This window comes from Cnephaeus nilssonii (genome assembly GCF_951640355.1).
Source record: "Cnephaeus nilssonii genome assembly, chromosome: 8".
Classification (NCBI taxonomy): Eukaryota; Metazoa; Chordata; class Mammalia; order Chiroptera; family Vespertilionidae; genus Cnephaeus; species Cnephaeus nilssonii.
The window spans coordinates 8223206-8248426 of record NC_137079.1 but is presented as its reverse complement, the minus strand read 5'-3'; the positions used below and the strand labels follow the sequence as shown (position 1 = coordinate 8248426).

General features: G+C 49.6%; 1 protein-coding gene across 1 annotated transcript in view; it reads left to right on the top strand.

Annotated features, from left to right (window-relative positions):
- Positions 1-216: 216 nt before the first annotated feature.
- Positions 217-25221, top strand: part of ENPP6 (ectonucleotide pyrophosphatase/phosphodiesterase 6) — a 75922-nt gene continuing 50917 nt past the window's right edge. Inside the window, exon 1 of the mRNA XM_079779326.1 lies at positions 217-684. Within this exon, the coding sequence (XP_079635452.1) occupies positions 444-684 (241 nt within the window). The 5' untranslated portion in view covers positions 217-443. The remainder of the gene's footprint in view (positions 685-25221) is intronic.

Here is a 25221-nt window from a genome sequence, read left to right as displayed (position 1 = left end):
AGTCAACCTTGGACCTGGCGGGCGGGGGCGGGGGGGGCGGGGATCATCCTTGGAATGCGGTCCATTCCATTCAAGAACTTCCTGTTATGGAAAGAGGAACAACCTTGTTGCCCAAACAAATGGGCTCCCACCCCAGCCTCCTCCTTCCCCGTGCCTGTCACGCCTGTGTAATCTGTGCCCTACCCTATATGAGCAGCTGGCTTCTGGGGGCTGCAGAGCAGATTTTTGTGGATGACCTGCTGCTTGGAATAAATGCTCATATAGGACTCAAAAAAAAAAAAAAATAAAAGGGTGCTGTGCCTTTAAATTCTGAAAGTGAACTTGGCTCAGGAAGGCCAGCAGTCAAGGTCCAGCCCCTAGAAGAGAGAAGAGCTACAGATTCTCCATCCTCGGTCTTTGCAAGGGGACGACCGTGCCAGCCGGCTCAGCAGGCTCCTGGCAGCATGGCAGTGCCGCTCCGGGCCCTCCTGCTGGTCCTCGCCCTGGGCCTGGCCCAGCCAGCCTCTGCCCCCCGGAAGCTGCTGGTGTTCCTGCTGGATGGTTTCCGCTCAGACTACATCAGCGACGAGGCCCTGGAGTCCCTGCCTGGTTTGAAAGAGATTGTGAGCCGGGGGGTGAAAGCGGACTACTTGACCCCAGACTTCCCCACGCTCTCTTATCCCAACTACTACACCCTGATGACTGGTGAGTCCCTGGTCCTCTGCTGGGGGGGGGGGGGGGGGGGCGCGGGGGGCGGAGGGTGCTGGCGTCCAACAGGGGTCCATTAGCGCCTGGCCTCAGAGTCTCATGTACAAGTTCAGGTTCCCCTAGTCCCTTGGGACGCCAGAGACAGACAGAAAGTCTGTGTTCTCGGCCGAGATGGTTGTTTTCATGGTTGTGTTCTCCGGAAGTTATCCCAAGGACCTGCTTTGGATTCTCAGAGAGTGAAGAACAGAGAGAGCTGCATGGATGGATGATTTAAAAAGGGGGTTATTTGGCTTACAACTCAAAATTCCAGCTAACTCCATCATGTTTTCCAAGTTCAACTTTAAAGAGTCCATTTGTCCTCATGGGTCTGTAGCACATTCCTTCCGTCCCCTCGCTCTGCAGTCATCTGTCATCGGGAGGCATCCGGCGTGTTTAACAATGTGCTGGGCTGTGCGAGTTCCACGTGCATTCCTGGGTCGCGCGGAGGGAACGGCTCAGGCAGATCGTGAGGTATCCCTTAGCAACGCCACCTGGCCCTTCTTTGGCCGTTTTGGGGCAGGTGAAACAGCACAGAGAAAAGATGTGTGGTGTGCTTCAGATTCCCACTGTTAACTTGTGGCATCTGTTATGAAAACAAAACAGAATGAGCCTGGCCGGCGTGGGTCAGGGGTTGAGTGTCGACCTATGAACCAGGAGGTCACGGCTCCATTCCCGGTCAGGGCACATGCCTGGGTTGTGGGCTTAATCCCTAATCCCTATCATCCTTGATGTTTCTATCTCTTCCTCTCCCTTCTTCTCTGAAATAAAAAAAGTAGAGCAAGAATGCCAGCTAACGCAGACTGTGCCAGGGTGCGAGGAAGCTGGGCTGGGCCTGAGGGGGACCTTCATTTAGGGTTGCAGAGGGTCAATGTGATTCCGTAGCAGGGACTTCCTGGCTTCCAGCTGGCTCTCCAGTAACCTGTGTGAGGGCCAGCGAGGCGCTCCCAGGAAGAATTCAGCCAGCTGCTAGGGCGGCTGTGGAGAATGCACCGTTATTGCTGCGATTGCTGAACTTTGCCAGGTGCTCTGAGCACGGGGAACACTGTTGGTTATGTGAGTGCGAAGGGGATGAGGACTCCATATCTCATCATGGATCCCCACAGAATAGCACAGCCATAGGCGTCTGCAAAGACAATGGACACACCCGACTTCATGTGTGGGTCCTCTATGTAGATACACATAAAAATGCCATAGAATGAAAGGGGAAAGAGACTTTGGAGAACTAGAAATGAAGGCACAGAGACGGGGGGAAAAATCCAGGCTGTGCTTAAGCGAACAATGCATTTGTTGATTTTAACACGTTTCCCAGCAGACAAACAGCAGCCTCTCTGAGATGAGGGGTGGGGGTGGGGGGGGGGGACGACAGAGCCCTCTGGTCCCCCCTGGGCGTGCGCACCCCCCTCGTCGGGAAGCCGTGTGCAGGCCGCGGTCACACATAGATGCCATTGTGTGTCACAGCCCGACGGCAGCTCCGTCCCGGGAGGTCCCCACACGCAGACCACCCCCTCCAGCCGCTCTCGGAGCCGCGCCGGGAGACCCCATTCATAGCCGCCACGTGCAGTTCCCCCGGTCTCCGTGGAGAACGAACAAAATCCATTTCAGAAAGCCAGGCTCCAGGGAGTCAAAGGGGCAATTGCCATCTGCACAGAGGCCAGTGACACGGGCTTTTGTTGGTGGGACCCCCGTTCCTGACATTGGCACCGGGAGTGATTGGCACCGAGCCCCCCGCCACGCAGAGACACGCCTCAGGTTCAGGTTTGGCTCTTGTCTTGCGTCCTTTCTATGGTGGCCCGGGCAGCGCCCCAAAGTGCTTGGCAAAGATCTCACTTTCACTTCTTTTTTTTTTTTTTTAAAAATAATTCTTTATTGTTGAGAGTATTACATATGTCCCCTTTCCCCCCATGAGCCCCCTCCAGCCAGCCCCATCACCCCACCCCGCCCCAGGCCTTCAGCACCCCATTGTCTGTGTCCATGGGTTATGCATCTATGCATTCAAGGTCTTTGGTTGATTACCTCCCACCCTCCTCTGCCTTCCCTCCAAGATTCTGCACTCTGTTCCATGCTTCCATGTCTCAAGATCCACTCTGTTCAGCAGTTTATTTGGTTACTTAGATTCTGCATATGAGTGTGATTATGTGATATTTGTCTTTCTCTGACTGACGTATTTCACTTAGCACGATACTCTCCAGGTCCCTCCATGCTGTCTCAAAGGGTAAGAGATTCTTCTTTTTTACTGCTGCATAGTATTCCATGGTATAAATGTACCACAGCTTTTTTATCCACTCGTCTACTGATGGGCACTTGGGCTGTTTCCAGATCTTAGCTATTGTAAATTGTGCTGCTATGAATATAGGGGTGCATACATTCTTTCTGATTGGTGCTTCTGGTTTCTTAGGATATATTCCTAGAAGTGGGATCATTGGGTCAAATAGCAGTTTCATATTTATTTTTTTTGAGGAAACTCCATACTGTTCTCCACAGTGGCTGCACCAATTTGTATTCCCACCAGCAGTGTACTAGGATTCCCTTTTCTCCGCATCCTTGCCAGCACTTGTCATTTGTTGATTTGTTGATGGTAACCATTCTGACAGGTGTGAGATGGTACCTCATTGTCATTTTTATTTGCAGCTCTCTGATGATCAGTGACTTAGAGCATTTTTTTCATATCTCTTGGCCATCTGTATGTTTTCTTTGGAGAATTGTCTACTTAGGTCCTTTGCTCATTTTTAAATTGAATTGTTTGTCTTCCTTTTGTTAAGTTGTATGAGTTCCTTATATATTTTGGATATTAACCCTTTATCAGATGTATCATTGCCAAATATGTTCTCCCATGCAGTGGGCTCCCTTTTTGTTTTATTGATGGTTTCTTTTGCTGTGCAGAAGCTTTTTATTTTGATGTAGTCCCATTTGTTTATTTTCTCCTCAGTTTCCTTTGCTTTAGGACATGTATCTGTAAACATATTGCTATGAGAGATGTCTGAGATTTTGCTGCCTATGTTTTCTTCTAGGACTTTTATGGTTTCACGACTTACATTTAAGTCTTTTATCCATTTTGAGTTTATTCTTGTGTATGGTGTAAGTTGGTCTAGTTTCTCTTTTTTTGCATGTATCTGTCCAATTTTCCCAACCCCATTTATTGAAGAGACTCTCTTTGACTCTGTTGTATGCTCTCGCCTTCTTTGTCAAATGTTAATTGAGCTTGGGTTGATTTCTGGGTTTCACCTTCACTTTCAAACTGGCGTTAGCCCCAGGAAGCTCCGTGTTATGTCTATATCTCTTCAGATGGTAACATGTATACTCTGATGGGAAAGACTGCTCGATACCTAGGTCGGCTTCCCCCCTTTCCTAGAAGCAGTATTAACGCAGGACGTGTCTAGCAAGGCTCACGTTCATGTGCAGATGGTTCTGGGCAGGGCTTTGTGGTACCTACTGAGGAGGCAAAGGCCGGAGAGGCCAGGCTGTGAAGCTGGTGTCAGCTCTGCTGTCCTGGAACCGACTCAGGGCTAAGTGCAGACTATTTCCCCCAACATTCATGCTTATTTTCCTACCCGATGTTGAAAAATTCCTCTCCTTTTTATGTAAGGAAGAATATAACCATGGGGAATTACACTTGAACATATGGTTTGAGCATTTGAGCATTTTATGAACCAACAAAAGAGTCATGCTAGATGCTTTGGGTACTGAAAGGGGGGCTGTTTCAGGGTCCCCAGGATTCGTAGGCGAGACGACGACCTCACTTCATTAGTGAATGATTGCCCATAAGACACAAGGCCCTGGTGTTCTTCTCTTAGTGGGAGGAGGAGGCCTGGGTTCTTGGAAAGAGCCTTGGCCTTGGAGCTGGAAGACCTTGGATTGAGTCCTCTCAGCATCCGGGTGACGCGGGAAGACTTGGGGCAAAAGGCATTACACTGCCTCAGTTTCCCCAGATCTCAGGTTGCCACCAGATGCAGACGTGAACACGAGCCATACCGAGGGAACTAGAACAAGTTAGGATGGCACATCTTGGGAGGCCTACATATAAGAAGGAAGCGAATGTCTGAAACTCCTGGGGAAGAGAATTTCATGGGAAGGAAGCCACGTGGCCGGTGATGGGAAATGAACAGTCACAGGATGTGGAAGGAAGCTCAGAAATCGAGCCCAGTCATTGACATGATGCCCCTGCAGCTGATTTTATGTTCTCCTTCAAGTTATATGTGTATCGGGACACATGTGAACAAAACTTCCCATAGTGATCGGGAAATAGTGATCGGGAAAATCCATCAAACCATTGACTCCTGGAGACACAGGATCCTAAAATAGGGCCTTTTACCCAGGAAGGCTACACTCAAGTTGAGGATGGGAAACACATCAAGTACCTAGTAATATTCTAAAATGAATGACAAGGACTGATGTGTTGAATTCCCAATTCCCGATACCTCTGAGTGTCACCATATTTAAAGGTGAGGTCTTTAGCCCAGCAGGCATGGCTCAGTGGTTGAATATCGACCTATGAGCCAGAAGGTCATGGTTCAATTCCCTGTAAGGCACATGCCTGGGTTGCAGGCTTGATCCCCAGTTTGGGGTGTGTAGGAGGCAGCCAAAGAGGTGATTAAGTTAAAACGAGGTCCTCAGAGTGGAGCCCTATGAGGAAGAGGAGAGAACAGGCCACCTGAGGACACCGTGAGAGGCTGCCGTCCGTAAGCCACGGAGTGAGGTCTCGGCAGGAACCAAACCTGCCGACACTTTGGTCTTGGACTTCCAGCCTCCAGAACTGAGAAGTAAATTTCTGTTGTTTTGCCACCCAGTCTGTGGCAACTCTAGCAAATGCACAAAGACCAACAGGTAGTTTCCTAACATGCTACCGAGGACCAGAGGAGAGGGATTTTCTTCCTTTTGGAGGAACAGGTGAGAGCATTTTGAGGGAGGTGGGCTCTGTGCTGGGAGGATCAGCCACAAGCATTGTGTGGATCAGTCTACCTTACTGGACGCATAAGCTCTCTTCAGGAAGAGCTGTGTGTGGCTCAACTTCATTGTGGTTAAAAATGCAACCACAGAGGAACTGCTATTGGGGTGCTGTCTATTTAGTATGACTGTGGGTCTTTCTGTAAGGTTATTCTCTTTGAATTAAATCCACATTTGATTTAAGTAAAGTTTCACATGAAACCCATGGAAGAAAAACAGGGGTGTGCTCAATCCAGATCATGCGTTAGAGAGAATGTTGAGTATGTTTTCAAGCGGCATGACACGGTTTTGCCGAGGCCAATGGCAACATTTGTTTGTAATTCTTTGAACGCTTTTTTTTATTTTATTAAAATATAGTTGACACACAATATTTTATTAGTTTCAGATGTACACCACAGTGATTCTACCTTTGTATACCTTACAGTGTGATCACTAGGCTACGTCTAGTGACCGCATATCACTGTGCAAAGTTATTGTGATATTATTGACTATATTCCTGTGCTGTACACTCTACCCAGTGGCTTAATTATTTTTTAAATAGAAGTTTGTACCTCTTATTCCCCTTTACCTTTTTCACCCATCTCCCACCCCCTCCCCTCTGGCAACCATCAGTTTGTTCTCTGTATGAGTCTGTTTCTATTTTCTTTCATTAGTTCTTTTGTGTTGTTTTTTAGAGTTCACATATAAGTAAGTGATTTTTGGATATTCCTAAATTAATAAGGAGAAGAAGAAGGTTGGAATTATGCTTTGTTTTATTTAAGCAATTAGCAGTCATTGAGGTGAACTGGTTACCATTTATGTCTAATGATCCTACGTCTCAAACTGTGTCTATCGATTTTGCTTCAAATTTTGATGATAAAGTTGGGGGCAGCAAGAGGGTTGAAAGGAGAAGGGAGCTGTGCCAAGTAAGGGATCAAAGCCCCGCTGTTGGGAATTTAACCAGAATGCTAGCCATCGGCATAGCCTGAGAGAGAGCCCAATTCCAGCCATGGTGGCAGAAGCTATGAAAGCTGAGGGCACAGCAAAGCGTGAGATAGGCAAGCGGTTCCGAACCTCACAAACAACCGTGAGGGGACAGCCAAGGCCAAGTTGTGTGTGGTCCTGGCTGTCGGACCAGGGCTGGGTCTGGCAGGGCCACCCTGTGTTCTCAGATTGCTCAAGCGGCCAGGCTGTCAACATGGGCCTTGTGAGAGGCTACTTCGATATTAGAAACATGGTGTTATGGACTGAATTGTGTGTGCCCCCTGCCCCCTCAGTTGTCAGTTGAAGGCCCAATGTTTAGATTGTGACTGTATTTGGAGATAGGGTCCTTCAAAAGGTAATTAAGTTAAAATGGGGTCAGTAAGCAGGGTGGGGGGGGGTGACTCAATATGACTGGTGTCCGTGTAAAAAGGGGAGATCAGGACACAGGTGGGCACAGGGGGAAGACGAGGGAATTCACGGGGAGAAGATGATAAAGCCAAGGAGAGAGGCTTTAGGAAAGACCAACCCTGACCACACCTTGACTTTGGACTTCTGGCCTCCAAAGTTATGAGAAATCTGATGTTTGCTGTTGAAGCCACCAGCTGTGGCACATGGTTATGTTAGCTCTTGGGAAGTAGTAAGGTGGGATGGAGACTACGCTGCCAAGAGAAGAATGAATGTTCTCCTAGACAGACTACTGCCATCCCCAAACCTAGGTGCTGCGGCGCTCTGGTGGTTTCTGCCCTGAGATTGAGGTAGTCCTGGTGTGTTGGTTTCCTAGGGATGCTGTAACCAGTTCCCACAAGCTGGGTGGCTTACTTACCACAACAGAAACGATTTCTTCACCGATCTGGAGGCCGGGAACCTAGAATCCAGGTGTGGGCAGGGCCACCCTCTCTCTGAAGGCTCCTGGGAGAACTGTCCCACGCCTCCTCCTAGCTTCTCGTGCTTGTCTTCCTTGGTCTGTAGATATATCACTGCATCCCTCCAGTCTCTGCATCCTCTGTCACATGGAATTCTCCCCGTGTGTCTCTGTATGTGTCTCTTCTCTTTCAAGGACACCAGTCATACTAATGGCTTCATCTTACCTTGATGACACGTGTGAAGACCTTGTTTCTCAATCAGGTCACACTCATAGACACTGAGGGATAGAACTTAAATTGGAGAACACAATTCGACCCATGGCACCTGATGTCGCGGAAAGAGCTGTGGGTTTGCTGCAGAAGACCTAAGCTCATCTATTATGTGACTTTCTGACTTTTGGAATTGAAGCAGTTCTATTGCGTTTTGATATTATTTATCAGTAGAATGGAGAAAATAGACTTGGCCAAATAGGCTTGTGGTGAGGCCAGAATGAGAAACGTGTAAAGTCAACATTCTGAAAACTCTCCACATTACACACTGTATCAGTAAGATCAGGCTAACCCGTGCTCCAATAACAAGCTATACCAGAGGCTTACAACAACTCAGGTGTGCTTCTCACTCATGTATATGAACACTGAGGATGAACGTGGCCCCATTTCCTCTTCGTTTTTTGACCCAGGCTGAAGAAGCAGTTTCTAAATAACACATGCTGGTCACTCCGCTGAGGGAAAATGGAAAATGATAATGCTTAAAACTTCTGCCTAGCGGTATCACAAGTCACACCCACTAACATTTCATTGGCCACAGCAAATCCTATTGCTCACTCGATGCCAGTAAGTCAGGGGTGTACACCACCCCCCGGCAATGGGTGCAGGAATCATCTTTAACATCACAGCGCTGTGTCACAGACACGGAATGGGTTGCATTTTGGAAGAACCTTGTGGGTCTTAATGAAAATGAATGGATTAGAGATATACATATCTGCCGCTCAGGGAGGGTTACCATGGTCTTGAACATTTCCATGAGAAGGTGGAACTAGAACTAGACACTGAAGGATGAGTGGCAAGATTGGTAGTAAGAGATGAATTTTGAGCCAGGTCTTAAAAAAAACATCTATAAAGACTGATCTGAGGGACATAACATAAGCCAAGTCAGAGACGCATTCACAAGAGGGGAGGTGCTCAAACCATTCATCGCTCAGGTGTGGGATAGAGGGTTAGAGAGGGATGCATTTGTTTTCTTTAAAGACATTCAGTTGATGGAAGGCTTTGAAAGCTAAATTGAGCCTGGCCAGTGTGGCTGAGTGTAGAGTGTGACCCATGAACCAAGAGGCCAGGGTTCAATTCCAGGTCAGGGTACATGCCTGGGTTGTGGGCTTGATCCCCAGTAGGGGGTGTGCAGGAAGCAGCTGATCGATGATTTTCTCTCATCGTTGATGTTTCTCTCTTTCCCTCTCCCTTCATCTCTGAAATCAATAAAAACATTTTTTTTTTAAAAAGAAAGCTGAATGGAAGATAATCCAATGAGCTCATTCTTTTCTCCTTTTCCACTTGAAACATTTGAGCATTTTTTCTTTTTGATGGCTGTGAGTGAGGGGTTGAATTGGAAGAGTGCCCTTGAGGCAGAACTTGCTGGTCGGATAATGAGTGAATATGGAAGAATTAAAAGTAAGGGGTCCTGCATCAGGAGTCTGGGACTCTTATGAGCAGAGATGAGAAAGTTTGGGGGGACTCTTTATGGGGGAAGTAAAGTTTCATCAAAATAAATTTCAAGTTGGAGTAGGATATCCACCTGGAGTTGAGACTTTAGGGGATCAGAGACAACCTCTTAAAGGAGAGTCCAGAAACGTGTAGAATACCCACAGGGGGAGAGAATTTGCTCCTGTGGGTCCCAGGGGACCCCAGGCAATGGGCTTCTTATCTCTCTGCCTGCCACTCGGCTGGTGAGGACACTTCTCCAGAAGCACAGTCAAGTCTGCCGTCTCATCTGCATGATTTCCCCCCTAAATGTTGTCACTTCCTAGGGACACCTAACAACAGGTTTCTACTGAAAACGGAGGTCTTACGGGGCCCTGGTTAAGCTGCCTAAAGAGGCGGGCTGGGTCAGGGAGGCGTCGGCCAACGGCAGCCTCGGAGAGCGCTAACCGGCTCATGCCCTGAGAAAAAAGTGTGTTCCAAGAATTCGCAAGACTAACCTCTCCCGCACGTCATTATTTCAGCGCCCTTCCGCAGACCTCTCGGCACTGAAGGGCCACTTCTCAGAGGCATGTTTCTCTTGGCTTCCATGGTGATGAGAGGGACCCCTTGCTACATGGCGTTCAGCTGCTGGGAACCCGGGGCCCCCAAGAGGGAGTGGTTAGGGTGGTGGGTACAGTTTCCGAATGTGGCGAAAGCTTTTGATTATAAGAAGAGCAAGCCCCTTCTTAAGAAGGCCCACCCACCGGAGCCACCGAGGCTGCGAACCAGGGCTGACCTCCCCCACCCCAAGGTTGAGTGACAGGCCCGTGCCCGCCCCCCCCCCCCCTCGCATCCAGGCTGCGGGGAGCAGGGTGAGCCCTGCCTCTCTCAGTGCCGGCTTCATCCGCAGTGCCATGTGCCAAAAACGGGAAAAAGGGCACTGAGAGCGCATTCCGAGGGAGCCTGAGTCAGCATGTGAGCGGTTATTCCGGAGACTTGAAGCAGCACCTCCTCAGGTTGCAGAGCCCCCTTCGTGAAAGGGGCCATTGTCTCCCGTCTCCCCGGCGGGCGGGCAGCTGGGGGGCTCCTCTGGGTCCTGCCTGGAGCATTTGGCTCTTGGTGGATATGGTGCTTGATCATAACCATCTCCGGCCGGCAGCCCTTTTCAGAGGGAGGAGAAGGGGCCGGGGAAGGGCTGGCTCTTTGGGACGAGGCCTGCCAGGCGGACAGCGCACACAGACTTGGTGGGGGACACTGCGGGTACTTGCACCTGAGGAAGTAGCCCCCCGACCCCAGGCCCATGCCCCTCAGAGGACGCACTCCTGAGGTGGCGGGGTCTGAGGGGGACCAGCGGGTGGTTGTGAGAACGTGTGTGAGCACCTGCATCAGGGCGCCCGGCCTGCGCTGCGGGGTGAATGCGCCAGGTGTGGGGGGAGCCCAGGCCCCCGTCCCCGTCCCCTGGGGTCTGCGCAGCCCTGTCTGCTCACCCAGGGGTCCCACCAGAACGACTGATGGGGAGCAGGTTGGAAAGCCGACGGGGTGAGCACGGGGGAGTCAGCCGGCCCGGTTCCTTCTGGAGTCTGTGCGACCCCTGGGACTTGGGATGAGCCACACCCTCTTCTGTCCTGAGTTCTCACTGCTCCCCCCGCCCCCCCCCCCAGAGGCCCGGGCAGAGGGCGCCCGGGGTTAGCTGTGTGCTCAGTGAGTGCAGTGTGGGGTGGTCTAGGCCAGCGGGCGCCAACCAGTGGTCCGTGGCCCAATGGTGGTCCCTGAGGTCCAAACGGTTGGCGACCGCGGGTCTGGGCACTCTGCTCCAGGACTGGGGATGCCAGGGAGGGTCCAAGGAGGTTAGGGCGGAGGGAGAGGGTGACTGTCACCCCTGCTCAGTGACAGCCTGCACCTCTTCCCCGATGGTCACAAGCCCCCCTCTTTGTACCTCTTTGGAGAGCGTGGTCTGCGGTTGCCGCCGGCAGGGCGGGAGGCAGGAGAGGGAGGTCCCGTGCTGGGGATAAAGTGGGCAAGACACCCGCAGCGCTTTCCTGGGGGGCCCTGGGCGTGGGCTCTGCTTCCAGATTATGCTCACAAATCAAATAAACGAGGCCACCCGCCGTGCAGCGCGTCCCGTTCCCCGAGCAGGCGGGCTTCGTCTGCACGGGGCGGGCCTGGCTCTCTCAGGTGGACCCGAGAACACTGATTTACTGGTGGAAGGCGAAACCTTAAGCAAACATAGGAATTTGGGAGGAAACCTCAAATATTGGGCTTTCGTCCCTCATTAGGAGACCACAGGCCCCGCCTGGAGCATGCTGCCCACCCCACCCCACTCCTCGGCCCCGAACAATGAAAAGCCACGAAAGCCCTCCCCGGCCACGTGGACGCCCTCCAGGGCTCCCGTGCTGTCTCTGGGGAAGGAGGCGGGCCCCCTCGAGGCTACACCCCTGGCCTGCAACACACCCCACCAGGAGTCCACCAGAGAGGCCAGGGCGCCCCAGGACACGCTGGCGCCTCAGAGAAGTCGCCAGGGTCCTCACGTTGGTTCCAGCAGTCCCTGGAGAATGCCACGAAGCCGCTCAGCTGAGATGTTCCCGGAAGCCAGGCCACAGCCCGTTATTTTAAGGTTTTTCACACCCGTCCCCCCCGTCTGTGGTCAGGAATGCTCCGTGCGTGGAGGCAGCACCCCCTGCCCTTGGTCCAGCCAGACTCCCCGGGGAGGGAAGAGGCAGCGGTCACCCGAGGCACCACCATTTGGGGCCACCAGGAGGGAAAACATCTCTAAAGGTACATAGGGACCAGGCACTGGCTTCTTACTGGAGGGACCCCTGGATAGATGAGAAGCAAATGTATGGGACAGCTGTCTCTCTTTTTGAACAGTATGATTTATCTGCTCAAAATATCAAATTGAAAGAGTTATCTGGATCCAGCGGAACTTGCTCATCTTTGGGTGACTAGCAGACATGTTAGCTTAGCATTGGCTAAGCCCCTGTTTGAGTCCAGGCTGCTGTGACAGCACCGCAGACCGGGTGTCTGACAAACGACGGGCATGTATCCCTCCCAGTTCCGGAGGCTGGGCGTGTGCGGTCGCGGCGCTGGCAGGGCCGGTGCTGGTGCGGCCCTCTTCCAGGCAGCAGATGGCCATCTTCTCATTGAGTTCTCACATGGCGGGAAGACGGCAGGAGCTCTCTGGGGTCCCTTTCATAAGGGCACTAATCCCACTCACGGGGGCTCCACCCTCATGACCTAATCCCCTCCCAGAGGCTCAGCCTTAGCCTGATGCCCTCACATTAGGGATTAGATTTCGATAGATGAGGTTTGAGAGGACACACACATTCTGTTCACTGCACTCTCCTTGGGACTTAGGGAAACAGAATCACATTAAAAGGGTTGTTGACATGGGGCTCCCCAGCCCAGTGGGCCTAAAGCAATGTTTGGTTTGCTCGGTCTGTGTTGCCGGCTTACAAACCACAGCCAGCCAGGGCTCAGGAGGCCCCGGTGTAGGCGCTGTCACTGCCTTTTGAAGACTCTCACCTCCGGAAGCTGCCCCTCTGAGGAGCAGGACGAGGGCAACCTACCAGGTCCCACCTCCCATTCAGCCCTGAAGCTCCCACTCCCCAGGTGGCTCCTTGAGGCTCCCCCTGCAGGCCAGCCTGCACCCCACCCTGCGTTCGGTCTACACTTGCTCAAGGGCAGGGGAATGTGGGAATGTGGGCAGTGTCAGCGTTAGGGCCCCGTGCCCGCTCGGAGGAGACACTTGATGGGTGCTTGTTGGACCGCGCTGGGTCAGTGCCAGGAGCTGACTTCTGTCGGACCCCACGGTGGAAGGCTCGTGTCCTGTCTGTCTGTCTTCTGGCCTCCAGAGTTTTGTTGTTGCGCCTCATCTGCTGAGGGTCCGCTATTTGCTAACGAAGCCCCGGCCATACTCCAGAGCCTCTACGCTCCCTCCTTCCTCTCCACACTGAACATGCTTCTCCTGGCGGGGCCCCGAGCCCCACCACGCCACATTCCTCCTGTCATCACGGCCTCCCAGCACCCAGCGATGTCCCCGGTGTAGCTGGGATCTGTGGTGGATCTCATTCCAGGTTCCGGTTACTCCCCGTCTGGCCCATTCCCCTGCAGCCTGGCCAGCTGGCCTCGTCCCAGACCGTGGCAGCCCTCCCTGTCCGTGTCTGCCTGTGACTTTTCAGAGTTCGTTTCAGCGTGCGTTTGTCGGTAAAATATAACACGGAAACCATGCGGAGGAGCTCGGGAATATGTAACCAAACCCACAGTATCCTGATCCAGAATTTCCCCCGAAGGCATTCAGAGCTACAAAATGTAAAAAGCAGAAGACACCTTGGAAATCTGAATGCGTTTGTTCATCTCACTGCGCAGCACAGGAGACCGAGCCCTAAGACGCAGGTCCTACAGCCAGGTCAGGGCAGGAGCTCACCAAGCACAGGTCTCCGAGTCCGGGCAGGTCCGACCTCCCTCGGGTGACCAAGCAGGGAAGCCCAGGTGTCCTTTCCGACCCTGCCTGCCCGGTGACCCAGGTCACCTCCTTGCCTGAGCTCTCAGCTGGGCTCTGAGCTCTCCACTCCGCTCTTCCATGGGTGGGCTCCCCGCATGGGTTGCTTTTGGTTCTTCTCTCACCCTCATTAACACCTCCAGGATGGGTGAGCTGTAGTGGAGATGAGACTCAAGGAAGCTTTCTTGTAGATTTTATCAAAGATCTGGTCAGAGAGGAGATAGAACCACCTAGAATGCTGGGGTGGTGCTTGGACTCCGCTCAGCCGTCCTCCCTACTTCCCAGGGCTATGGGTGTCTATTGAAGGCCGGCTGCTATGCTTTAAACTCCGGACAGGATCTCGCCAAGTTCTGATGAAACAGATAAGGGAATCTTGTTCCAAAGAATTCACTCTCAGACTGTGTCAACATGCATTTTTCCACATGAAGCTGAAAGCCAAGATAATCGGATGAAAACAAAAAAACGGTGTTATTTACCCAATCCCCAACCACCTGTTGGACTGTGTGGGGGTCTTGAAAATTCGCCTCCAGATTCCGTCAGCAGACATCGGCCTGATTCCTAACCTTCTGACAAAGGGGTCACCAGGGTCCACGTGGCCAGTGGTGACCCCCGCGGTGGCCTGGCGTGTTGGAAGCTGATCTCTCCGCCTCTGCTCGGCCACCTCTGTTTCTGTTGGAGGCCTGTCTGGGAACATGCAGTCCTCCCCTTTGCTTTGCTGCAGCCCGGGCCCAGCTCCCCTCCCCCCAGCTTTCTCTTCCACAAGACGTCCCTCCTCTGAAAGGCATTGACCTTCGGGGAGTAACATTTCAGAGCTGGGTGCGGCTTGGAGATTGTGTTCTAATCTATCTATTCGTGGACTCCTTTACCACAGACTGTCAGAACTACAGAAACTGGCAATTATCACAACATATAATGTTGGTGTCTATTCACACAGTACATTTGTATATGAACAGTCTCCAAGGAGGGATATATTGAACGTTTACTTTGTGAGAGGGGCTGGTCTAAAGATGGCTGGGACATGGCCTCTGTCTGTCTTGAATGAGCTTGTAATTAAGACGGAGCAACTAAGTAAGTACATGTTGAAATAAATATAAGCACAGGACAGAATAGAATAGGCACAGGGGACGCATGGCCCATTTCTGAGGCTGCGAGGTGAGGAGGGAAGGTTCGCTGAAGTGATGGTGTCTGGGTAAGGCCTGCAGGATTCCGACAGGGGGCAATAATGAGAGTTTGGAGACCAGACCTGTGGTTAAAGACAGTTACTCTGACATTTCTTTTTATTTGTTTATTCTTTTTACTCTGACATCTCTGAGCATGTGGGTTTAAGGGAGGCCATCCGAGTCTAAGGCGAGAATGTGGGAACCTGGAGTCAAGTCCTTGGGCCCCAGGGCCAGAATGAACCTGGGGTCAAGGATTTGATAGGCTCTGTGGAGAGGGAAAGGCTGTGTGGAGCAGTGGTCGGCAAACTGCGAGCCACGGTTTGCCACTCTGTTGACTAATGAGTTTGCCGACCACTGGTGTGGAGGATCAGAGAGAGAGAGAAAAAAAAAAATCTGAGGGTCAGACAAGAATTCAGTGCTCCCCCCAAGCAGTACTCCCCATTTCCTGCTCTCCCTGGCCCAGCGGACTCCCTCATACCTTTCCATCAGGACCAGCTTTGTAGCTGTGATCTGGGTACTCCCATGGAGCCCCATGCTTGCTTTTCTGCTCCGCTGTCAACTTTTTGCAATTCTTAATAGTTTATGGACAAGGGATTCCACATCTCCATTTTGCACCAGGTCCTGCAAATCCTGCGGCCCGTGCCGCCTTCCTCTCTTCCTCTCTTCTCCCAAAGGCAGATGTCCTTTCTCGCTCCCTTCCCCTCCAGAGACACTCACAGTGAGTTCCGACGGCTCAGTTTGAGATGATAAAATGTCCCAGAGGAAGGCATGTGTCCAAGCAGGCAGTATCAGCGGTTGTTTCAGAAACACAGACCTCCCCACAGACAATTCAGTGATTTTTAGCATGTTTACAGAGATGTACCACTATCACCAATATACTTTTAGGATATTTCCACCACGCCAAAGAAACCTTGTGTCCTGTAGGTGCTCAACATTCCCACCTTCAGCCCTAATCTAGTTCCTTTTTTTTTTTTTAATGTTTTTATTGATCTTGAGAGAGGAAGGGAGAGGGAGAGACAGAAACATCAATAATGAGAGAGAAACATCATCCATTGGCTGCCTCCTGCATGCCCCCTACTCGGAATTGAGCCTGCAACCTAGGCATGTGTCCTGATGACCTCCTGGTTCATGGGTCACTGCTCAACCACTGAACCACACTGGCCGGGCAAGCCCTAATCTACTTTATTTCTCTAGAGATTTGCCTTCACAGTTCCTGTAAATGGAACCCCAGAATCCGTGTCCTTTTGTGTCCAGCTTCTTTCGCTTAGCATGATGCTTTTGAGGTTCATCCGTGTTGTATCAGTACCTCATTCCTTTGATTGGCAAGAAGCATTCCACTGCATGGACAGACCACATCGTGTTGCTGTTGGGTGTTTCTGCTTTGCGACTGTTGTGAAAAATGCTGCTGTGAACATTCACGTACAAGTCTTTGTGTGGAGACATGTTGTCATTTCTCCTGGGCACACACCTGGAAGTGGAATTGCTGGATCATATGCTAATTCTATGTTTAACATTTGAGAAATTGCTAATGCTTTTTGGCTGCAGCGTTTTTTTCATTCCCATTAGCAATGCATGATGGTTCTCATCTCTCTACATCCTTGATAACATTTGTCACTTTTTTTTTATATGATAGCCACTCTATTGGGTGTAAGTGGTATTTTGTTGTGGTTTTCATTCGAATTTCCCTAATGACTGAATGCACTTAACATAATGAGCTTATTGGCTATTTTATAACCTCTTTGCAGAAATGTCTTCCAATTCTATTATCTATTTTTAAAAATTGGGTTATTTGTCTTTATTATGAGTTGTAGGAGTTCTTTATATATTTTGGATATATGTTAGGGAATATAATTTGCAAATATTTTTCTCTGGGTAGTGGTTGTCTTTTCGCTTTCTTGATGGAGTGTCTTAAAGTACAAAACCATTTGATGTTGATGAAGTCATATATATATATATATATATATATATATATATATATATTAATGACTGTACTTTTGGTGTCATATCTAGGAACTAATTGCCTAACCTAACATCATGAAGAGTTTTATACTTTTAGCGCTTACATTTAGGGTGTTTTTTTTTAAATTACTTTATTGATTAAGGTATCACATATTTGTCATCAACCCCCTCCCCCCGTTCCCTTCCCAATCCCCCCACACGCAAGCCCCCCTCCCCCTGTTGTCCGTGATCACTGGTTAGGCTCATATTACATTTAGGTTTGTGATCCATTTTGAGTTAATTTTTTGTGTATAACGAGAGGCAGTTGCCCCAGCACCATTTGTTGAAAAGTCTATTCCTTTCCCACTGCCTTTTTTTGATACTTTTTGTTAGAAATCAACTGATCATAAAAGTTAGTTTATTCCTGGGCCCTCCATTGTATTCCATCCTTATGCTGGGACCACACTGTCCTGATTACTTGACTTTGTAGGAAATTTGAAATTGGAGTAATTCTTCCCATTTTGTACTTCTTTTTGAAGATTGTTTTAGCTATTTTGAGTTGCTTGAATTTCCAAATCATCTTTAGGATGAGCTTGTCAACTTCTGAAAACAAAGCAAAAAATCCAGTTAGGATTTTGACAGGAATTGTGTCGAATCTATAGAACAATTTGGGAAGCATTGCCTTCTTAAAAATATTGTCTTCTGATGCACAAACACGGGATGTCTTTCCACTTAGTCAGGTTCCAAGTTCTTTCGGCAATGCCTTACAATTTTCAGAGCACAAGTCTCACACTTTTGTGAAATATTTCTAAGCACTTTAGTCTTTATGATGTCATTGTGAGTAGAATTCTTAATTTCCTTTTTCAGCATATGAAAACACAACTGGTTTTTGGGTGTTAATCTTGTATCTGGCTACTTTGACGAATTTTTAAAAAAATTAATCCTAATAGTATTTTATGGATTCCTTAGGATTCTCTGATATACGAATATACAAGGTCACGATTCCTGCAGTTAACATGAAAACATTAAAACCTGTAAATAATTTTTGTGGGTGTATTTGAGCCAAACTGTCAACAATTGCCGGGAAGCAGAATCTCAACAGATTGGGGATAATGCTCAAAGAAAGGATAATGTCCATCTATTTTTTTTTTTTTTTTACATTGCAATCAAAGGAGGAGACATAGGTGGGTCACATGAAATCCACTGGTGATAGATTAGAGAGGTGGGAGAAAGCAAAGCCTCTGGGACTGGATAAAGAGTAAAATGATAGACACATACTTTTTAAAAATATATATATTTTTATTGATTTCAGAGAGGAAGGGAGAGGGAGAGAGATAGAAACATCAATGATGAGAGAGAATCGTTGATCGGCTGCCTCCTGCATGCCCCCTACTGGGGATCGATCCCATGACCTTGCCTCATAGGTTGACGCTCTACCACTGAGCCAGGCTGGTTGGGTGACACATACTTCTTTTACTTGGGTGCAGGATAGTTAACGGTCAACAATTAACAAGACAACAATGACAATGAAGGAATTTGTGGTATCTGTCCTGGCACCCAGGACATTTGGTTGTGCCCCGAGGAGTCCGAAAAAAAGGGAAGTTACAAGTTACCCTGACATTTCCATGGTATGTTATCATAGCTGCAAAAAAGCAATAAGCTCGGTTAAGATAAAGGTTGACCTTGTCAGGGAAGGTACAGGTCTAGGAGGTGACCTACAACTGCTTTTAGTGAAAGTGTAATTTCAGACCATCCTTTGTGGTGACTTTAGGTCTTTTGAGTTTGCAAGACTCTGCCATGCAGGCCTTCCCTGAGCCGGTCAGGTTAGCTGTGGCCCCTTTCGTCCACTCTGCCAATAAGACAGCTGCGTCTTCCTTTCTAATCTTGATACCTTGGCTTGGGAGTTATGGGAGGGCATTTTTGCAAACAAAAGATGTCAAGTCTAGACAGAGTAAGTAAGGAGTTTGAGGTCACCCAGCCAGGAAGTGAGTAAGTCAGGACCCAACAGAAGACTGCTATCCCCAGGCATCACTCAGCTTTCACCCTATGCCACCGGTTGGGAGACTGGGAGCCTGAGGAGACAGCAGGTGGCCTCTGTCCCTGCAGCACGCCTGTAGCCTTCCTTGGTGACCTACAAGCAGCCAGACTCAGTCCAGCAGGGAGCAGAATGTGCATTTCCCAGGCGTCTGAGTATGTGTATGTCTATATGTGTGTAGCCCTCAGTGCTAGGCGCTTTATATGTCTGTAGCGCTCAGTGCTAGGCGCTTTATATGTCTGTAGCGCTCAGTGCTAGGCGCTTTATATGTCTGTAGCGCTCGGTGCTAGGTGCTTTCAAATACTATTTCAATCCATCCTCATAAAACCCTGTACAGCGGGCACAGTTATCCCCATTTTACAAGCGAGGAAGCCAAGGCTGGGCCATAGGAAATTACTGTTCAGATCACAGAGCCCATGAAGAACAGGCTGTGAGGTCAAACTCCCGTGTGATCCCATGACCTCCCGCTGCCTCTCTCCTCCTGCTTTTAGGGAAGTGGCTCTGGCCCTCAGACAGCCAGGAGGTGGTTGTGTTATGCACACGGCACATGCCTGCACCCGGCACATGCCCGCACATGCAGATACCCGTAGGAGGACATGCATCTCCGTCTTCGGGCTTCCTCCAGACGGAGCCACCTCATGGGCAACCAACTGTTTTAATCCCCGCTTTGTGTGTCTCAATGGACAATGCAAACAATTAGCGCTTCTGGGTTTGAGTATAAAAGAGAGGATTCAACCCCAGACACTCAGCTGCTTTATCTCAAACGGCCCAGGCTGAACAGTTGGGGAAAAGGGCTTAAACAGGCCTCTTTTGATAAGCCACATCTGGGAGCTGACCTCCCCCTTACTGAGTTGCAACCCCCCACCCCGCCTAGTCCCTCCTGATTGCCCCTGGTTCTGGGGCCTGGGGGCCTGGTGGTCCCGCCCGGGCAGGGCCCAGTCGCCTACCTCCCACTCAGGTGTCTCATGGCCCCTGACACTGCGTAGAAGCTCAATAAATGCCTCTTTGTATTTGTTTAAGGTTACTCGGAATTGGCGTTATCCTAAATCTCAACCAGTGTCCTTGTAAACCTTTCTCTTCTGATCCCACCCCCACTCTTGACGGAAATGGTTTCTGCTGCCCGTCTGTCCAGGGGGACACTTTTGTCCCCCAGCAGATGACAAAGCCAACGGAAGTGGCCAGGGTTGCCTCCGACACAGCTCCTCGACCCTCTCTGCCTCTGCTCCCCAGGCCCGTCCACACCCAGCCCAGGATGTAAGAGTACAAAGCAGAAATGGGTATAATTAAGTCTTTTGCAAACTCGAATATTTTAAGAGGCAAGTAGACACCCAACTTAAAATTATGACGGTTTGCCTTTTCACTGAATTCCAAATTGGTGAGTGGCCCAGGGCTTCGGTGGTTTAAAACAATGGCTCTCATGTTCCCAGGAGACATAGGGTTGGGAGCTTGGGCCATTTATAACGAGTCTGGAAAAGTCCTCAGAAGCGACGCCGCTCAGGCCCGTGGGCGGGAGAGGCCTCCTGCTCTGGCCCAGCCTCCGTTCCATGGCCAGGTGGTTTCGTGGGCGGCGGGAGAATATGGGTTTCTTAACGATCAGAAATAAAAAGGCATTGCTTCTGCCAAACACCACTTCCCTGGATTTCACTCAGCCATAGTGAGTATTTGTTTTCAGCTCATTGCCAAACCCAACCACTTCTCCCCCATGTGGGCCCTTCCTGGGCTCTGGTCTGGTCACTTCTGCGCTGTCCCTTGAAGATACCTGGGTGAGGTCAGCGACGGGCCGGAAGCAAGAGACTGGGTTCTAGTCCGGGCTATGGTGGTACCAACTTCGTGGCCTCGAAGTGTTTCTGGGTTTAGGTTTTGTTTTCCTGACAAAATGAGGCGGATGAGGGCTCTAAGGAGTGAATTTGAACGTTACCATCTTCTTCTTTTTTTAAAATATCTTTATTGATTTCAAGAGGAAGGGAGAGGGAGAGAGAGAAACATCAATGATCAGAGAACCATCGGTTGGCTGTCTTCTGCACCCCCACACTGGGGATTGAGCCCACAACCCAGGCGTGTGCCCTGACCGGGAATTGAACCGTGACCTCCTGGTTCATACGTTGACACTCAACCACTGAACCGTGCCGGCCCGGTCATCTTCTTTGTTTTTAATCTATTGTTGTAACCACCTCTGATCTGCTTCCCCTGAACTTCCTGACCTCGGCTCATGTCCTTGACCTTGGCTCATGTCCATGAAAGGCAAGGTGGGTATGTGATGTTAATGTAAAAAAAACCATTGAAACCTGTAAAGAATTTTTGTGAGTTTATTTGAGCCAAACTGTTGACATACGCCGGGAAGCAGAACCTCAATGAATTGAGGAAATGCTCCGGAGAATGGCGGGCTACATCTGTATTTATACATTGTAATCAAAGGAAAGGGACATAGGGACATAGGTGGGTTACATGAAATCCATTGGTGATAGACTAGAGAGGCGGGAGAAAGCAAAGTAAATGATAGACACATACTTAGGTGGGTGCAGGGACAATTAACATAACAATGAAGGAATTTGTGGTATTTGTCCTGGTGCCCAGCACATGAGGTTGTGCCCCAAGGGGTCCAGAAAAAGGGAAGTTACAGGTTACCTAGACATTTCAAGGGTATGTTATTATAGATGCAAAAAGACAGATAGGCCCTGACCGGTTTGGTTCAGTGGGTAGAGCATCGGCCTGCGGACTGAGGGGTCCCAGGTTCGATTCCAGTCAGGGGCATGTACCTTGGTTGTGGACACATCCCCAGTAGGAGGCATGCAGGACGATGTTTCTAGCTCTCTATCCTTCTCCCTTCTTCTCTGTAAAAAAAATCAGTGAAATATATTAAAAAAAAAAAAAAAAAAGACAGATAGGCTCAGTTGAGGTGAAGGTTGACCTTGTCAGTGAAGATACCGGCCTAGGCTATAACTACCCACCATCCCTGCTTTTAGTTAAAGTTTGATTTCAGACCATCCTTTGTGGTTACTTTAGGTCTCTGAGTTTGCAAGACCATGGCCATGCAGGCCTCCCCTGAGCTGGTCAGGTTAGCTGTGGCCCCTTTCGTCCACGTGACCTCATGCCCCTCTTCACAGCATGTCCTCCAAATGAAGCTTATCAGCATTTCCATTTACTCCCAAAGCCACGCGTGAGAGTTTTGCACATACTCCTCACTCTGGTAACACTCAGGGCTATAATTTTTTTTTTTTCAGGGCTATAATTTTTAAAAGGGGGGGAAACAGCCTGGCTTGAGGCAGGATTTTTGGGATTAGAAACCTGGGCCAGAAATTATTCTATTTAAAATCACACCCTTCCCTACCCATTTCCCCGAAGAACAGCGTTTCAGTCTTTTTAGCAAAATATCTAATGGGCTGCGTCCCCCTTCCGCTCACAGGAGCAACCTGCACAAAAGGAGGGCAGCCTTGGGGAGAAATATTTGGCATATCCGTGAGGGGTGATTTATTACATCAACTCCAATCCACTTTCCAGCCGGGCCGAGGGCCGCTCCGCACGCAGAGCCGTGGGCTCCAAGCCTCAGCCTGGGAAACAGCCCAGTGGGTGGGCTCCGGGCCATCCCCGAGGGGCACAGATGGGAAATCCAGGAGATTAAGTTGTAAAAGAACAGCGAGGACATTTGCTCGCTTAGTCACCCTATCTGTCACGTCGATTCCGATCAATCTTTCTAGATCTCAGGGGTGTCAAGTCCAAGTGTTCACAAGCCCAGGGGTTGGCTTCTCCAGGCAACGTCTCTCCGATCACACCAGGAAGCACGTGAGATGCAAGAGTGGCCTCGCCCACGGCCCAGGGGATTTACAGTGAACCTAACGTCTGTATTTTCAGATGTCTCCGCCATTTATTTATCTATTTATTTACTTTACACTTGTAAAAAATTGAATTTATTGGAGTGACATTGGTTATGAAATAGGTTTCGGATGTACAATTCTACAATACATCATCTGTGTATTGGATTATGTGTTCAGCACCCCAAGTCAAGTCTCCTTTCGTCACCATTAATGCCCCCTCTGCCTCTTCTACCTCCCTCCACCCGCTTCCCCTCTAGTACTCACCACGCTGTTGTCTGTGTCTGTGGGTTTTGTTTTTGTTTGTTTGTTTTTGCTCAATCTTTTCACCTTTTCACCCAGCCCTGCAGCCCCCCTCCCTCCCCTCTGATGGCTGTCAGTCCATTTGTTCTCTGTACCTATGAGTCTGTTTCTACTTTGTTTATTAGTTTATTTTGTTCAGAATTGTCTCCACCATTTAATTGGCAACACATTTTCTTCATCTTTGGCCCTCAGAATTGCGTCTTTTTGAGGGTAAACTGTTCTTAAATTTTCAGACTCTGGAGATACTTGGGCTCAGTTTCCACACTCGGCTTCTTCTGTATTCCTTTTCCGTCTTACAGGAAGTGCCTGAGTGTGGCCCCAAGGCGGGGACTCCTGGTGACTTCCAGCAATCAGAGTGGCCAGGTGCCCACCAGCGACAGGAAGGAGCGTGGTCTCCCAGGCCTCAGGTGGCATTGGGAGGACTGAAAGGGGCAGTTGGGGAAGAGGTGACTTTCTTTACTGGGAGCAAAAGCCTCGGACAATGTTTGACTTTGTTAAATAGAATTGGGTTGGCATTTTAAGAAAATGTTTGCTTTGTAAGTCTCGAAATTTAGCCCACAGAAGCCGAGCTCGGATAACGTTTGCGTAAGGACACAGCACTGGGGAGGGTTTCAGGCACAGCGCTTGGCTTCTGGAATTGAAGCGTAAACCCTAGACTAAAAACAGAGACCGCTGGGCTGGTTTGGCCCACGGGCCATGCTACACCCTGTCCTGGGATTGGCTCCTACAGGAACATGCTCCCTTGAAGGGACTCATACCCGCTTTCACAAATGACTGGCTAGACCCTAGCACCCAATACGCAGTCGTTTATTTTATTAAAGAGCGTATGCCCCATGACAGCAGGACTTTGTCTTGCTCGGTCCTTATCCCCAGCTCACAGACTGTGCCTGACTCATTCATTCTTTACATGAATACGCTCAGGGCTTGCTGCAGGTGTCTATCATTCACACACCATCCATTCAGAAAGCCTTCCACCAGCCCCACCAGTGGTCACTCATCAGGCCCTGGAGACACAGGCACCAAACAGGGCGATGTTTCTACATCATGGAGCTGCGTTCCCTGGGCAGGGCCACAGAAAGAAGCAAACATGTATACTACCGTCTGTCCCAAATTTCTCAGAACTGCAAAGGTCCTTTCTGCCCAAACCCTTCCTTCTCCATCTTCCTCCACCAATGTCAGACCTTCACCAATGAGGGGTTTTCCTTAGTTCTGCTTCCTCCCCGTCCTCCGGAACCTCCGCCAGTAGATTTCAGGTGTGTCTACTCTCATCTCCATCTCCGTCTTTAAAAAAAAAAAAAAAAAAAAAAAATATATATATATATATATATATATATATATATATATATATATTTTATTGATTTTTTTTTTTTTTTTACAGAGAGGGAGAGGGAGAGAGAGTTAGAGACATCGATGAGAGAGAAACATCAATCAGCTGCTTCCTGCACACCCACTACTGGGGATGTGCCCACAACCTAGGTACATGCCCTTGACCGGAATTGAACCCAGGACCCTTGAGTCCTCAGGCCGATGCCCTATCCACTGAGCCACACTGGTTAGGGCTCCATCTCCGTCTTGAAGGCCACAGGCCACACCAGGTCCCTGTGGGTGGTGGTGCAGACTTTGGGTTTTGTTGGTAGTGCAGGAAATGCCTTAGGGAGGTGGGTTTGAGCAGGGGCCTCCAGCATGACCTTTCACTTGAGAAAGGTCATGCTGGCCACGAGGACGTGGGAACACAGACCAACTCAGGTGAGGGAGGCCTCTAGGAGGCTTCAGCTCCGACCAGAGCCGGGCAAATGTAGGAACTGCAACTTGACTTTCGATGGCATCCTTCTACCGTAACTGCTTTTCCTGAATTCACCCAAGACCTTCGGATAGCCAGATCCAATGACGTCTTTCAACCTCTTCACGTGGCATTTTACCTTTGGACAGTCAAGCTTTCTAGAGACCATCTCTTCATTGGGCTCTGAGCTTCCTCCCTCCCCTCAACTTCACTTCCAGAAACTTCTACTGATTTCTCTTACGTCAGCCCCATCACCTTGGGGCGGCTCAGAGTTTGGTCCTTGATCTTCTTTTCTCCTTCTCTCCTCACCTCCGCGGTCTCGTCCCTTGAGAGGTCTGATCCCTCGCAATTATTGGCAATTTCCATTTGTCACTGCCTCGGCCCCAGACAGCCACTCATGTACTTCACGTGTTCTTACCTCTGCCTTTTATGGATATTTCACACAAATGGAGTCATCCGATATGGGATCTTGCTTCTTTTACTGAGCATAATGTTTCTGAGGTTCACCCACATGTAACCACAGGCTGT